The 17,677-nt window shown below is 41.4% G+C and overlaps 1 protein-coding gene across 1 annotated transcript; it reads right to left on the minus strand.

Moving 5' to 3' along the window:
* Nucleotides 1–7,332: 7,332 nt before the first annotated feature.
* Nucleotides 7,333–12,028, minus strand: LOC134309232 (uncharacterized). The gene is made up of 2 exons (XM_062990882.1): nt 11,838–12,028; nt 7,333–11,312 (listed from the first exon to the last, which is right to left on the minus strand). Exons 1-2 carry the CDS (start codon nt 11,995–11,997, stop codon nt 7,507–7,509), a joined length of 3,966 nt encoding a protein of 1,321 aa, XP_062846952.1. The 5' UTR covers nt 11,998–12,028; the 3' UTR covers nt 7,333–7,506.
* Between the last annotated feature and the right edge of the window lie 5,649 nt (nt 12,029–17,677).

Below are 17,677 nucleotides of genomic sequence, written 5' to 3' on the forward strand. Positions count from 1 at the left end.
TCGGGTTAATCGGAGTCACTCAGTAATGTGATCTGGTTCACTTGAGTCACTTGAGTCACTTGAGTCACTTGTACTGACGTCTTCATTGCGATTGATTTACTGCATGAAAATGCATCCAAATATCACTTGTCATTCGTGCACTCATCTTCTGTAAATAAATCCCTCTCTCTTAATTCTCTTTGCACGTCACACTTCTCTTGTCAGTGACAAGTAGACACTTTTTTTCTAAGTGGAATCTTGATCATGGGGGAGAGGGGGTGGACCCACCTACCAATCAGATGGGTATATTAATGGGTCAAGGGTTCAAGGGGTTGATCAACAACAAATTGCCATGGCTACTTCACCCTGGGGGGGGGGGGGGTCGGTGTTACCTGATGATCCTGACGGTTCTCTCTTTTTTTATGAACTTTACCGAACAACAAATATATTACAAAAGAATACATCAATCACAGCCAAGATGTAACATACACAATGAAATTTAGACAATTATTAACTAAAAATTGTTCGAGGTTATAGAAATTGAAATAAACTATCAATAAAATTAGCTTAAGCAGGAATTTATAGATAATACCATTTAATGATTTTCTAAAATGACCTTAAGGGATAGAGAAGTTTTCTAACAGTGTTAAAGTAAGTCTTGCCTTCACAATTTTACAGAATTTTAACGAATTAATGTACGATATAAAGGATGCCTTAAAAGTGTTGGTTTGGTCTATTATTCATAAATTTACAACAATGAATGTGATATTTGGATAATATTAAGAGAAGGTTGACAATATAAGTCTCTTCCAAATGGAATAAATTCAGTTTTCAATTAAAAGTTATAGTTAATTTTTCTATTAATAAAATTATTGGAATCGGTCCAAAAAATTGAGAAAATTGAGCAATCCCAAAATAAGCGAGTAAGGGATTCTTCATATTTGTGACAAAATGAACATCCAGTAATTATATCTTTTTTAAATTTTGCAATAGTTTTATTGATAGGGCAACATCTATGCAGAATACTTCCCTTACCTTATTTGTGATATAAAAAATTATTTGGTAAAAGCCATGTTATTTTCCAATCTATATCATAATATAAGTTATTCCAAAAGAATACTGCAGCTGGTTTAGATATTATATTCCTTTGAACAATGTTCCTAATACATAGGTATTCAGCTCCAGCACGTATTCGGAACATAGGTTACCTATTTCAGACCTCACCCAGCAACAAGAAATTCTATTTTTTGATTGGCTGAGAAATTCTATTTTCTGATTGGCCGATACGTCGCTAATTCAAGACGGCTGTATGAGCGCAGAGTAGTAGTGATGGGAATTTCGGCTCCTTTTAGAGAGCCGGTTCTTTTGGCTCAGCTCACTAAAAAGAGCCGGCTCTTTCGGCTCCCAAGTGGCTCCTTAGATATTTTTTGTTGCTTAAATTAATTTATAACCAAATTAAATGTCAAATTAATTACTAATGTAAAAAAACATTGCATCAAATGTTTATTATTTAAATTGCTTTATTTATACACTCAACATGGAACACAGTGTGCCAACAATAAATTATAAAATACAAAAACAAAGACCCATCTCAATTAGACAAAAAGATCTGATTGTGTATATTATTTGTACATTTGCATCTAGAGTGGGACAGCACGGTAGCTTAGTGGGTAGCACTGTCGCCTCACGGCAAGAAGGTCCTGGGTTCGATCCCCAGGTGAAGAGCCCGGGTCCTTTCTGTGTGGAGTTTGCATGTCTTTCCCGTGTCCGTGTGGGTTTCCTCCGAGTGCTTCGGTTTCCTCCCACAGTCCAAAGACATGCAAGTGAGGTGAATGTTCCTGTCATGAATGTAACCAAAGTGTAAAACGTGACGTTAAAATCCTAATAAACAAAACAAAATAAACAAGCATCTATTCTAGAGTGAAACAACACAACATCAATGAAGCATCACTCACACTCAACAAAATATAAATAATAATGTGCAAAACAAAAAGATAATCCAGGTGAAAGCATCCAGGTGACAGTATTTGTAAGTATTTAGTGAAAACCAAGGAGCTCATCTTTGATGGGTTGATCCTGTTTCTCCTTTCTGTTATGATCTACCCTGTTAAAAAAGATTCTCTCTGAGGGGACAGATACAGAGTCTATGTGCCATCACATGTATAAGATGTGGGTAGACTGAACACTTGGTCTCCCACCAGCTCAGTCGGTCTGAACTTCTCTGTAAAAGGGGCTTCTCGTGTCCAAACTTTACTATGTTTCCTGTAACTCATTTTCCTCACCTTTCCAGCGTGTAATGTCTGGCTGTGTAAAGCACTGAGTTCGCTCTCTCTCTCTCTCTCGCTCTCTCTCTCTCCTCCTGTTCGTGTGCACGCTGTGTGTGTGTGTGTGTGTGTGTAACCCCTCCCCTCCTGCTCAGTGTAAACACACAAACGCCACCACGTATCTTGACCAATCACGTGCGGTTTTGACAGAAAGAAAACTCGGAAAAAAACGAATCGGCTCCCAATCAGAAGCCGGATCCCGTCGTTCACTTTAAAGAGCCGGCTCTTAGAGCCGGATCGTTCGCCACCGACCCATCACTACAGTGTAGTCTGCCTTTGACTCGTTTGTAGGATAGGATATAGTTATTTCTGTGCGGCAAAGTTAATCATTTCTCAGAGTGAGAAATACCATGTGTGGCGTGTGAGCGTGTGAGCTTGTTAAAATGCATGTGTCTCACGCTCTATGCGTGAGACTTGAGAGCCCTGTGCATTACTAATCTATACGGGCGGCACAGTGGCTAAGTGGGTAGCACTGTCGCCTCACAGCAAGAAGGTCTTGGGTTTGATCCCCAGGTGGGACGGTCCGGGTCCTTTCTGTGTGGAGTTTGTATGTTCTCCCCGTGTTCGTGTGGGTTTCCTCTGGAAGCTCCGGTTTTCTCCCACAGTCCAAAGACATGCAAGTGAGGTGAATTGGAGATACAAAATTGTCCATGACTGTGTTCGATATAACCTTGTAAACTAATGAACCTTGTGTAATGAATGTAACCAAAGTGTAAAAAATTACGTAAAAGTCCTAATAAACAAACAAACATACTAATGTGTACCACTACTCCTGATAATAGTAATAATAGCCTGGGCATAAAATCAGCCACATAACGAACACCAGTGTGTTTAACTGCTTGTTTATTAGAATATTCAACTTATTACTTAGATTCAGTGAAGTCGGTTCAGTTAAATCATCTAAGTCCGCGGTGTTTCAGTGAACCTGCTCACTCGCCTTGTGTACTTAGCCGTACCCAGAGCCGTAGAGAGAGAGAGAGAGAGTTGGGACACTCCTTGATCTCGCCGCCACGCAGTCACGTGGTTCATGTGCCCTTCAATAGTTCCAAACAAACCGAGCACTATCATGTTCTCATATGGTACAGGCAGCAGTGAATGAAATATTAAACGCTAAATAATAAAAATGTGTACAATTTCAGGGTATTTTCAACTGCCTTTACATTTACTGCATCTGCTTTAATGTCAATTTGGTATATGAAGTGGAAGATTGATGTTTACAAAGACTTGTTAATAGGTCGTTCTTGTTAACACAGTACATTATACACTGCCTGGCCAAAAAAAAGGTCACACACTGTAATATTTGGTTGGACCGTCTTTAGCATTGATAACGGCACAGTTTCGCTGTGGCATCGTTTCCACAAGCTTGTGCAATGTTACAACATTTATTCTGTCCAGAGTTGCATTAATTTTTCCCCAAGATCTTGTATTGATGATGGGAGATTTGGACCACTGCACAAAGTCTTCTCCAGCACATCCCAAAGATTCTCAATGGGGTTCAGGTCTGGACTCAGGTGGTGGCCAATCCATGTGTGAAATTTGATCTTGATGAATCCTGGCATTGTCATCTTGGAATATGCCCGTGCCATCAGGGAAGAAAAAATCCATTGATGGAATAACCTGGTGGTTCAGTATATTCAGGTAGTCAGCTGACCTAATTCTTTGGGCACATAACGTTGCTGAACCTAGACCTGACCAACTGCAGCAACCCCAGATCATAGCACTGCCCCCACAGGCTTGTATGGTAGGCGCTAGGCATGATGGGTGCATCACTTCAGCCGCCTCTCTTCTTACCCTGATGCGCCCATCACTCTGGAACAGGGTAAATCTGGACTCATCAGACCACATGACCTTCTTCCATCGCTCCAGAGTTCAATCTTTATGCTCCCTAGAAAATTGAAGCCGTTTTTGCCGGTTAGCCTCACTGACAAGTGGTTTTCTTAAGGCTACACAGCTGTTTAGTCCCAATCCCTTGAGTTCCCTTCGCATTGTGCGTGTGGAAATGCTCTTACTTTCATTATTAAACATATCCCTGAGTTCTACTATGAGTTTTTCTATGATTTGATTTCACCAAACGTTTAAGTGATCGCCAATCACGATCATTCAAGATTTTTTTTCGACCACATTCCTTCCTCGAAGATGATGTTTCCCCACTGTCCTTCCACTTTTTAATAATGCATTGGACAGTTCTTAACCCGATTTTAGTAGTTTCAAGCAAATGATAAATAGGCCCATCAGCATCTTCTTCCTAATAGTGCCGGTAAATTACATATACATTTTCCTATGTGTTGTCTGTGGGTGGGTCTTCAGAGCTGTTCCCGTCCTGTCCAGATTGCTAGGCTAATTTTGGTGAAGCCCTGTGATGGACACGCCTTGTTTTATATTTTCCCAGTTAACCTGTACTTGCCACAACCCAGACTGGGATGAAGCAAGAAAAAGTTATTCTAGTATTATTCTATAAGCTACTGACATTTCTCACAAATTATGATTCAAAAATGGATCATTTAGAGCATTTATTTGCTGAAAATGAAAACTGGTTAAAATAACAATAAAGTTTTTTGGTCCCTAAATAATGCAAAGAAAACAAGTTCATATATATTTTTAAAAAGACAACATAAATGATTTAACATACTGTAGGAAGATTTGGTGGAATAACCCCAATTTTAAATCATATATTCCAGTGTTTTGTAATACTTTTGAGTGACTTTAAGTCACTATTGCTGCAATAATACAAGCAGTTAGGCATTGTTTGATGGCTGAAGACCATCAATCTTCCTTTTGATTACATTCTAAAGATTCTCAATAGGCCATGTCAGGGTCTTCATCTGCTGGTCCTCCGGTGTGACATGAACCATTGTTCTGCTGGAAGAATTGCTATTTAAATCACATGAACTGGGCCTTGCTCTGACTTTTAAAATGCAGGATTTTTGTCTGTAGTAGTAGTGTCAGTTGTTGTAGTATGTGTTAGTTAATTCAAATCTGAAATGACCCAAGAAGTGATAATCCTACTATCATTTTCTGGACTTCATATCTCTGGCCAGAGCCAGGAGCTAGGTAACAATACACACATGATTTGTTTTTATATTCTTACTTTTTACATTTACATTGTAAAAAGTAAGAATATAAAAACCATAAACCGCTTCATCCAAAGCGACTTACACGATGAGCAATTTAGGGTTAAGGGTCTTGCTCAGGGACCCAACAGTGGCAACTTGGTGGTGGCGGGGCTTGAACCGGCAACCTTCTGTTTACTAGTCCAGTACCTTAACCACTGAGCTATCACTGCCCTTTTAATCTTTTCCAAACTTAAAATGTTTGTTACTAATAAACTAATAAATAATTAATTACTTACTAATAAATAAATCTCATACATATAAGTTATGTAGTATTAGTGCCAAATGTGTAGTTTGAACAAGAACAGATTTGTAGTAAAGAAATGGTTCCAGTAATTAATAGTTAATGTGCTATGTACAATATTTATATAATTTAACGCTTGCACATTCATTTAAAATACTGGCTATTTAAAAATACAATCACACTGGTGTAAGGAAAAAAATAAGTAACAAGGATGGTCTGGTTTTACTGGGAGACACTGGACACAAGGCAGGAATACCAACCCAGACTTGATGTCTGCATAGATCCTACTACTTAGATTTAAACCCAGATCTCAGCACTGCGCTGCCCATGGACCCTAAGTTTTAAAATATGTATTAATTGTTTATTCAGTGAAAAGTGTGTATTACCATTCACAGATTTGGAATTGACACTCAGGAAATTGTTTCAATATGAATAAAATATGTTTAAATGTTTATGTTTAATGTTTATAGGATTTGCATTAGAAGTAAGGGTGTAACACCTGTGCCATGCAACATGACAGCCAGTAGTAATATCAGTGGCATTAGGGTTCTGGTACCACCAGGTGGGAGTCTTGGACAGCTTAAGGAAGGTCTTTAATCCTTAAACGATTGTATTGTATTCGGTCACAATTCAGTACATTGTTTAGGATAAAAGTCTCTCTAAATACTGCACTTTTCTACCAGTTTGTACACTCAGTAATAATCACAATCAACAGTCATCAATCAAGAGTCATTTTTAAAATATTTTATTGAATAACACTGGTACAATGAAATCAGCAAAAGAAGTGTTAGATTAAAAAGGGTCTTTAACTGGTCTGGAAAAATGTAAGGTTTATTCAGGAATGGGGTGGAAGGTTGTCTTTTGATAGACAGCATGATTATTGCACAGGTGTGTTAGGCTGGTTACAATAAAAGGCCACTCTAAAATGTGCAGAGATGCCAAATGCCACAGATGTCGCAAGTTTTGAGAGACCGTGAATTTGGCATGCTAACTGCAGGAATGTCCACCAGAGCTGTTGCCCGTGAACTGAATGTTCATTTCTCTACCATAAGCCGTCTCCAAAGGCGTTTCAGTCAATTTGGCAGTACATCCGACCGGCTTCACAACCGCAGACTACGTGTAACCACACCAGCCCAGGACCTCCACATCCAGCATCTTCAACTCCAAGATCGTCTGTGACCAGCCACCCAGACTGCTGCTGCAACAATCGGTTTGCATAACCAAATAATTTCTGCACAAACTGTCAGAAACCATTTCAGGGAAGTTCATCTGCATGCTCGTCGTCCTCATCTGGGTCTCCACCTGACTGCAGTTCATCCTGACTGCACGACCATCACCTCATGTTGCAGCATGATAATGCACGGCCCCATGTTGCAAGGATCTGTACACAATTCCTGGAAGCTGAAAACATCCCAGTTCTTGTATGGCCAGCATACTCACCGGACATGTCACCCATCCAGCATGTTTGGGATGCTCTGGATCAGCGTATATGACAGCGTGTTCCACTTCCTGCCAATATCCAGCAACTTCACACAGGTCACAGTCAACAACCTGATCAACTCTATGCGAAGGAGATGTGTTGCACTGCGTGAGGCAAATGGTGGTCACACCAGATACTTACCCTAATCCTCTAACCCCCCCCCCCCCCCCTCCCGTTCAGTAAAACTGCACAATTTATAGTGGCCTTTCATTGTGGCCAGCCTAAGGCACACCTGTGCAATAATCATGCTGTCTAATCAGCATCTTGATATGCTGTCGGAGACTCTTTTTGGTCAGCAAGAAGTGAATGTGGGAACGGAACTAAGAATGAGCAGATTTAGGTGAAAAAGGGAGAAAATGATATTAGAGTCTAAAGAGAGTCCAGTAGAGCATCAAGCTCTCGGTCAAAGTCATCTCGAGGATCTACCTCTTTTGTTCTTTTTGATTTGATGAGAACATTTTGGGCTACAACCTTTGCTTCAGTTGGTTTGATGTCGGCTTGTTTCAGATTGTTTTTCCCAAAGTTAAATCTGTGCTGATCTGTATCAGCTTTGTTCTGAATGCAAAGCGCTGGTCCTTGTTCAATCTTTGCAGAAGTCAGAAGAGGTTTGCAAGTGGGGAGAGGTTTGCAAGTGGGAAGAGGTTTGCATGTTGGGAGAAGTTTGCAAGCGGGGAGAGGTTTGCATGTAGGGAGAGGAGTGAGAAGAGGCTTGCAAGGCTTGAGAGAATCACAAGTCAGGAGAGGAGCTGTCTCTTTTTTAGTTTTAAACAGGTCCTCTTCACTGTCCATCTCAAAGTTTGTATCAAGTCTCTCTCTAACAAGCTTCTCCTCTCTCTTTTTCTGGTCTGTAATGCTTTTCTCCATCTTTTTGCTTTCCGACTCCATCAGTGCAGGGGCAGTGCCCACCTCTGCTGTTTTTTGATCCTTTGTCATTTTCTTTTCTGCAGCCTGCCATTCTGCCACCTCATTCTCTTTTTTCCCCCACCATTTATTTTCAAATGCCATCTGGGCTTCAACCTTTGCTTCAGTAGGTTTGATGTCGGCTTGTTTCAGGTTGTTTTTACCAAAGTTAAACATGAGCTGATCTGTACCAGTTTTTTTCGGGATGCGACGTCCTGATCTTTGTTCAGTCTGTGTGCATTCTGGGAGAGGTTTGCAAGTCGGGAGAGGAACTGTCTCTTTTTTGGTTTTAAACAGGTCCTCTTCACCATCAGGATTGCAAGTGGGGAAAGGAACTGGCTCTCCTTTGGTTTTAATCAGGTCCTTCTCACCGTCTTTCTCCATTTTAGAGTTCAGTAGAGCATCGAGCCCTCTCTCAAACTCATCTCGAGGATCTACCTCTTTTGTTCTCTTTGGTGTGATGAGAACACTTTGGGCTACAACCTTTGTTTCAGTAGGTTTGATGTCGGCTTGTTTCAGGTTGTTTTTCCCAAAGTTAAACATGAGCTGATCTGTACCAGCTTTTTTCAGGATGCGACGTCCAGATCTTTGTTCAGTCTTTGTGTATTCTGGGAGAGGTTTGCAAGTCGGGAGAGGAACTGTCTCTTTTTTGGTTTTAAACAGGTCCTCGTCACCATCAGGATTGCAAGTCAGGAGAGGAACTGTCTCGTTTTTGGTTTTAATCAGGTCCTTCTCACCGTCTTTCTCCATTTCAGAGTCCAGTAGAGCATCGAGCCCTCTGTCAAACTCATCTCGAGGATCTACCTCTTTTGTTCTCTTTGGTGTGATGAGAACATTTTGGGCTACAACCTTTGCTTCAGTTGGTTTGATGTCGGCTTGTTTCAGATTGTTTTTCCCAAAGTTAAATCTGTGCTGATCTGTATCAGCTTTGTTCTGAATGCAAAGCGCTGGTCCTTGTTCAATCTTTGCAGAAGTCAGAAGAGGTTTGCAAGTGGGGAGAGGTTTGCAGGTGGGAAGAGGTTTGCATGTTGGGAGAAGTTTGCAAGCGGGGAGAGGTTTGCACGTAGGGAGAGGAGTGAGAAGAGGCTTGCAAGGCTTGAGAGAATCACAAGTCAGGAGAGGAGCTGTCTCTTTTTTAGTTTTAAACAGGTCCTCTTCACTGTCCATCTCAAAGTTTGTATCAAGTCTCTCTCTAACAAGCTTCTCCTCTCTCTTTTTCTGGTCTGTAATGCTTTTCTCCATCTTTTTGCTTTCCGACTCCATCAGTGCAGGGGCAGTGCCCACCTCTGCTGTTTTTTGATCCTTTGTCATTTTCTTTTCTGCAGCCTGCCATTCTGCCACCTCATTCTCTTTTTTCCCCCACCATTTATTTTCAAATGCCATCTGGGCTTCAACCTTTGCTTCAGTAGGTTTGATGTCGGCTTGTTTCAGGTTGTTTTTACCAAAGTTAAACATGAGCTGATCTGTACCAGTTTTTTTCGGGATGCGACGTCCTGATCTTTGTTCAGTCTGTGTGCATTCTGGGAGAGGTTTGCAAGTCGGGAGAGGAACTGTCTCTTTTTTGGTTTTAAACAGGTCCTCTTCACCATCAGGATTGCAAGTGGGGAAAGGAACTGGCTCTCTTTTGGTTTTAATCAGGTCCTTCTCACCGTCTTTCTCCATTTTAGAGTTCAGTAGAGCATCGAGCCCTCTCTCAAACTCATCTCGAGGATCTACCTCTTTTGTTCTCTTTGGTGTGATGAGAACATTTTGGGCTACAACCTTTGTTTCAGTCGGTTTGATGTCGGCTTGTTTCAGGTTGTTTTTCCAAAAGTTAAATCTGTGCTGATCTGTATCAGCTTTGTTCTGAATGCAAAGCGCTGGTCCTTGTTCAATCTTCGCAGACATCGGAAGAGGTTTGCAAGTGTGGAGAGGTTTGCAAGTTGGGAGACGTTTGCTAGCTGGGAGAAATTTCCAAGTCGGGAGAGGAATGAGAAGAGGCTTGCAAGTCGGGAGAGGTTTGCAAGTGGGAAGAGGTTTGCAAGTTGGGACAGGAGTGAGAAGAGGCTTGCAAGTGGGGAGAGGTTTCCAAGTTGGGAGAGGAGTGAGAAGAGGCTTGCAAGGTTTGAGAGAATCGCAAGTCAGGAGAGGAGCTGTATCATTTTTAGTTTTAAACAGGTCCTCTTCACTGTCCATCTCAATTTTTGTATCAAGTCTCTCTTTAACAAGTTTCTCCTCTCTTTTTTTCTGGTCGGTAATGCTTTTCTCCATCTTTTTGCTTTCCGACTCCATCAGTTCAGGGGCAGTGCCCACCTCTGCTCTTTTTTGATCCTTTGTCATTTTCTTTTCTGCAGCCTGCCATTCTGCCACCTCATTCTCTTTTTTCTCCCACCATTTATTTTCAAATGCCATCTCTGTTTCCATTAATGCCTGGGATGTCATTTGGTCGTCTTTACCCATGTGTTCATCCAGCTTTGTTTTTTCTTCAGCTGAATTCTCTTTTGGTATTTTCTTTGGTCTTTTCTCATTGTCTTGACATGCAATGTCCTTCTTGGGTCTTTCTACCTTTTTCTCAACAGCTTTCTGTTGCTTCATAAGTTTTATTTTCTCATTTTCAGTGGCATTCCACTCCTCTCCCATTATCTTTTTCTCCTCCTCAATAGTCCTCCATTCCTCCTCCATCTCTCTCTTTCTCTCTTTCTCCTCTCTTGGGATTTTCTTCTTCTGCTCTTTCATTTCCAGTTCGGCCAGAGTCCGTCTTAGAGCTTGCAATTCTTGCTCTGTCTCTTTTTCTTTCTTGATGACCTCTTTTTCCATCTCAATTTTCATACGCTCAATCTCCATGTTTTTTTCTATTTCTAGAGCTTTTGCTCGCTGCTTTGCTAGCTCTTCATTCTTTACAGCTTCCATAATCCTAGTTTCCATGTCCTTCCGTTTCTGTTCTCTTTCACATTTTATCTCTTCAAGTTTCTGTCTCTCCAAAGTAAACTTTTCCCACTGATGGACAAGTTCTTCTTTTTGTTGAATGACTTTCATGAGTTGATTTTTTTCCTCAGCCACCAATTTCTCCTGTTGCTCTCTCAGACTCTCATTCTCTCTGTCAATCTCCAACTTTCTTGCTGACATTTCCTCTCTTTCCATCTTAATCTTTTCAAATTCTTCCTGTAGGAGATTGTACCCTTCTTTCTGTTGCTTCAAAGTCTCACTGACCTCCAGCAACTTCTGATCCAATGTTTCCTCCTTTTTCATCATCCTCTCCTCCATCTGCTTTACTTTCTCAAGGATGTCTTTTAGATCTGTAAAGTAGGATTACAACATATTACAGTCTGAATAAACCTATAGCACATGTCAGATCCAGAAATATTGAAAAAAGGGGTTTGCACCATCATGTGGTGGTGCTGCTGGAACAGTGGATGCTGCATAAAAACAAGGATTTGGACTCTTGGAGATGGTCGTGTGACTGTTTTAAATTGGTCCTATGAGTAAGCGAGTGAATTGCTGAATGTGTATCACCCTGCCAATAATTGCTACCTTTGACCTTTTATTAGTGCCCCAGACCCAACGTGTACCTGACCAGAATTATATTTTTAAAAAGCAGATTGTTTATTATCCTTAACTGTTCTTTATACACATTTTTATTTGATTGCTATTATGTTTTATTGTGGTGTATATCAGTTATGGTTTTGCTGTAAATGCCTTTTGGAATAAAACCCTCTATTTAGTATATGAAATAGTCAGTCACAGCCACCTCGTTGCCTTAACTAAAGCTAGATTCAACACCTCATTGTCCACTAATATTGAACTTGCTGGGAGTGACTTACCATCCACATTGCCATCAGGCCTTGTCTTTTCCTCCTGCTCTCTCCTCATTCTTTCCTCTTTTCTCCACTCAGCTTTTAAAAGAGCCATTTTCTGGCTAAGCCTGTGGCTCATGTTGGTCTGGTTGCGGTCTAGACGCTCCTCGAGCCAGATCCGTTCCATGAAAAACCGCTCATCTAGGTGTGTTCGCAAATTCTCGTTATACCTCCACATGTTTGAACCTTATCACAATGAATATTTCTTGAGCACAAAAGCACAGTGTTGTTCGATCGCTGGTTAAAGATGAAATGATAACTGACAGTGTATGTGCTGCTTATATAGAGAGGCCTTACTGTGACATCATAATGTTCCGTAAAGTAGCTGCTGCACTGAGCAGACTCCACTGTGATACAGCTGTTAAAGCCTATATACTGTAAATGATCACAGTCACGTACAAACACTCAAATTCACAGTCTAACCACCTGTTTATATTATTCATGGAGTTTTATAGTTATCATATCACACAAGTGTCCTTGTTGTACAATTTAAACACCTAATTTACTGACTAACAAGTTTTCATCATTGAAAGTACTTAAATCATACTCAAATTATATATATATATATATACAGTGTATCACAAAAGTGAGTACACCCCTCACATTTCTGCAAATATTTCATTATATCTTTTCATGGGACAACACTATAGACATGAAACTTGGATATAACTTAGAGTAGTCAGTGTACAGCTTGTATAGCAGTGTAGATTTACTGTCTTCTGAAAATAACTCAACACACAGCCATTAATGTCTAAATAGCTGGCAACATAAGTGAGTACACCCCACAGTGAACATGTCCAAATTGTGCCCAAATGTGTCGTTGTCCCTCCCTGGTGTCATGTGTCAAGGTCCCAGGTGTAAATGGGGAGCAGGGCTGTTAAATTTGGTGTTTTGGGTACAATTCTGTCATACTGGCCACTGGATATTCAACATGGCACCTCATGGCAAAGAACTCTCTCAGGATGTGAGAAATAGAATTGTTGCTCTCCACAAAGATGGCCTGGGCTATAAGAAGATTGCTAACACCCTGAAACTGAGCTACAGCATGGTGGCCAAGGTCATACAGCGGTTTTCCAGGACAGGTTCCACTCGGAACAGGCTTCGCCAGGGTCGACCAAAGAAGTTGAGTCCACGTGTTCGGCGTCATATCCAGAGGTTGGCTTTAAAAAATAGACACATGAGTGCTGCCAGCATTGCTGCAGAGGTTGAAGACGTGGGAGGTCAGCCTGTCAGTGCTCAGACCATACGCCGCACACTGCATCAACTCGGTCTGCATGGTCGTCATCCCAGAAGGAAGCTGACGCACAAGAAAGCCCGCAAACAGTTTGCTGAAGACAAGCAGTCCAAGAACATGGATTACTGGAATGCCCTGTGGTCTGACGAGACCAAGATAAACTTGTTTGGCTCAGATGGTGTCCAGCATGTGTGGCGGCGCCCTGGTGAGAAGTACCAAGACAACTGTATCTTGCCTACAGTCAAGCATGGTGGTGGTAGCATCATGGTCTTGGGCTGCATGAGTGTTGCTGGTACTGGGGAGCTGCAGTTCATTGAGGGAAACATGAATTCCAACATGTACTGTGACATTCTGAAACAGAGCATGATCCCCTCCCTTCGAAAACTGGGCCTCATGGCAGTTTTCCAACAGGATAACGACCCCAAACACAACCTCCAAGATGACAACTGCCTTGCTGAGGAAGCTGAAGGTAAAGGTGATGGACTAAACCCAATTGAGCACCTGTGGCGCATCCTCAAGAGGAAGGTGGAGTTCAAGGTGTCTAACATCCACCAGCTCCGTGATGTCATCATGGAGGAGTGGAAGAGGATTCCAGTAGCAACCTGTGCAGCTCTGGTGAATTCCATGCCCAGGAGGGTTAAGGCAGTGCTGGATAATAATGGTGGTCACACAAAATATTGACACTTTGGGCACAATTTGGACATGTTCACTGTGGGGTGTACTCACTTATGTTGCCAGCTATTTAGACATTAATGGCTGTGTGTTGAGTTATTTTCAGAAGACAGTAAATCTACACTGCTATACAAGCTGTACACTGACTACTCTAAGTTATATCCAAGTTTCATGTCTATAGTGTTGTCCCATGAAAAGATATAATAAAATATTTGCAGAAATGTGAGGGGTGTACTCACTTTTGTGATACACTGTATATATACACTGACAAAATGACACTTTGACACAATGAAAAGTAGTCTGTGTGCAGCTTATATAACAGTGTAAATTTATTCTTCCCTCAAAATAACTGAATATATAGCCATTAATGTCTAAACCACCAGCAACAAAAGTGAGTACACCCCTTAGTGAAGGTTCCTGAAGTGTCAATATTTTGTGTGGCCACCATTATTTCCCAGAACTGCCTTAACTCTCCTGGGCATGGAGTTTACCAGAGCTTCACAGGTTGCCACTGGAATGCTTTTCCACTCCTCCATGACGACATCACCATACCTGTCAAGTTTTGGATTTAAAAATAAGGGAAATTTTCCGCCGCGCGCTTCGAGCCGTCCCACCAGCCCAACCGAGGTTCAGTATCCCTTACATTTTAAGACAGGTTTACAAGAAATCTAAAATAACCACCTGTGAACCACTTACAAACTACAATTAGATGATCAGAATCTGATAGGCCTACCTTTGTTGACACTGAAATGCTGTGGACATTCCTACATATGTAATTCTTATAATACAGCCTAAATGAAAACACAGTTACAAACCTTACAGAATGCATAACTCTGCCCCATCCTGCTCCTCTTTAGAAAGGTAAATTCGATGTCCCATTTAGATATTTACATGCAGTCTTTACTTTTTTGGCAGGAATGCCCTCTCTCTCCTTGCATCCATCCATCTCTCCCTGTTCCAGGTTTGTTCCCGCTGTCCGCACTAACCTCGTGAGAACTGCCACTTGCAGCAGCCTGGGTGGCAGTTCTCACGAGGTTAGTGACATTTCAGTTTGAAGAGGCACAGGAATGTTTTTTAAATTATAATTGTAGTATTGTGTAAAGGAAACATAAAAATACTTACCTGTAATGGGGAGCTGAACCTGTGGGAGGCACTGTTACCTTTTGTTATTGTTGTGGTGCGGTTAAAGGAGGGTCAGAAGAAAGTTACCGTTCTGAGAGTTTGCACATGACTTTATTGCTTATCTGAGATTTGTTGGTTAATAATAAAGACACTTAAATATATTATATTTGGATGTGATGATTGAAGATACCACAATAAAATAATACGGGAAATTTACGGGAAAATACTAATACGGGAAGACGGCGGGAAAGAGGGGTAAAATACGGTAGTTTCCCGGCCAAAACGGGAGACTTGACAGGTATGCATCACAGAGCTGGCGGATATTCGAGACTTTGCGCTCCTCCACCTTCCGCTTGAGGATGCCCCAAAGATGTTCTATTGGGTTTAGGTCTGGAGACATGCTTGGCCAGTCCATCACCTTTACCCTCAGCCTCTTCAATAAAGCAGTGGTCGTCTTAGAGGTGTGTTTGGGGTCATTATCATGCTGGAACACTGCCCTGCGACCCAGTTTCCGGTGGGAGGGGATCATGCTCTGCTTCAGTATTTCACAGTACATATTGGAGTTCATGTGTCCCTCAAGGAAATCCCCAACACCTGCTGCACTCATGCAGCCCCAGACCATGGCATCCCCACCACCATGCTTGACTGTAGGCATGACACACTTATCTTTGTACTCCTCACCTGATTGCCGCCACACATGCTTGAGACCATCTGAGCCAAACAAATTAATCTTGGTCTCATCAGACCTTAGGACATGGTTCCAGTAATCCATGTCCTTTGTTGACATGTCTTCAGCAAACTGTTTGCGGGCTTTCTTGTGTAGAGACTTCAGAAGAGGCTTCCTTCTGGGGTGACAGCCATGCAGACCAATTTGATGTAGTGTGCGGCGTATGGTCTGAGCACTGACAGGCTGATCCCCCACCTTTTCAATCTCTGCAGCAATGCTGACAGCACTCCTGCGCCTATCTTTCAAAGACAGCAGTTGGCTGTGACGCTGAGCACGTGCACTCAGCTTCTTTGGACGACCAACGCGAGGTCTGTTCTGAGTGGACCCTGCTCTTTTAAAACGCTGGATGATCTTGGCCACTGTGCTGCAGCTCAGTTTCAGGGTGTTGGCAATCTTCTTGTAGCCTTGGCCATCTTCATGTAGCGCAACAATTCGTCTGTTAAGATCCTCAGAGAGTTCTTTGCCATGAGGTGCCATGTTGGAACTTTCAGTGACCAGTATGAGAGAGTGTGAGAGCTGTACTACTAAATTGAACACACCTGCTCCCTATGCACACCTGAGACCTAGTAACACTAATGAGTCACATGACATTTTGGAGGGAAAATGACAAGCAGTGCTCAATTTGGACATTTAGGGGTGTAGTCTCTTAGGGGTGTACTCACTTTTGTTGCCGGTGGTTTAGACATTAATGGCTGTATGTTGAGTTATTTTGAGGGAAGAATAAATTTACACTGTTATATAAGCTGCACACAGACTACTTTTCATTGTGTCAAAGTGTCATTTTGTCAGTGTTGTCCCATGAAAAGATATACTTAAATATCTGCAGAAATGTGAGGGGTGTACTCACTTTTGTGATACACTGTATATATAGGGTGGCCCATAAGTTTCCATACATAGGAAAAAAAAAAAAAAGTTTTATAAAAAAACATTTTTTTAAATAAAATATGCTCTCAATACGTGTCCACCACTGCTGATTAACACATATAACAGCTGGAGTTATGCTTGTAATGCCGCTGGTGATACGTTTCTTAAGATGATTTATGTTTGTTTCGTAACTTTTCCTGATACACCATGCAACTGCTTCCTGACCCGCCCATCAGTATTATTTCAATTTGTTGCTCTTTATTCAAACACATTTTTTAGGGTATCTGAAATATAAAAATTAAAATGTTAAAAACCATATGTATGGAAACTTATGGCCCACCATGTATATATAATTTCCCCCCTAAATTGCCCCCTTCCTAACTTTTTTGAAATGTGTTGTAGGCCTGAAATGCAGGAACAAACAACAAATAACAACAAATGTAATGAAGTTGATCAGACAAAACATGAAATATCCCAGGTTCATTCTGTCTGTAATCAAATAAAAATCAAAGTTAATTTAAGGAATACTGCATTTTTATTTGATTTGCATTTTCCATATTGTCCCAACTTTTTCTGAATTGGGGTTGTATATATATGATGTGTGTGTGTGTGTGCTTTTTAAAATTTGTATTCTTGGACTGTTGTCTACCTAAACAAGAGTAATGTTCAACTTATTTATTAAGAATTTTAAAAACAAATGACATCCCTTTTTACATAGTCACTTTCCGGTGAATTTTTTCCAGCATTGTATTGATGATTCTCAGCACTGCAGTGACACTGATATGGTGATGGTGTGTTAGTGTGTGTTGTGCTGGTATGAGTGGATCAGACACAGCAGCGCTGCTGGAGTTTTTAAATACCGTGTCCACTCACTGTCCACTCTATTAGACACTCCTACCTAGTTGGTCCACCTTGTAGAAGTAAAGTCAGAGATGATCGCTCATTTATTGCTGCCGTTTGAGTTGGTCATCTTCTAAACCTTCATCATAGTCATAGGATGCTGCTCACAGACGCTGTTGGCTGGATATTTTTGGTTGGTGGACTATTCTCAGTCCAGCAGGGACAGTGAGGTGTTTAAAAACTCCAGCAGCGCTGCTGTGTCTTATCCACTCATATTAGCACAACACACACTAACACACCACCACAATGACAGTGTCACTGCAGTGCTGAGAATGATCCACCACCTAA

This window comes from Trichomycterus rosablanca, chromosome 2, assembly GCF_030014385.1.
Source record: "Trichomycterus rosablanca isolate fTriRos1 chromosome 2, fTriRos1.hap1, whole genome shotgun sequence".
Classification (NCBI taxonomy): Eukaryota; Metazoa; Chordata; class Actinopteri; order Siluriformes; family Trichomycteridae; genus Trichomycterus; species Trichomycterus rosablanca.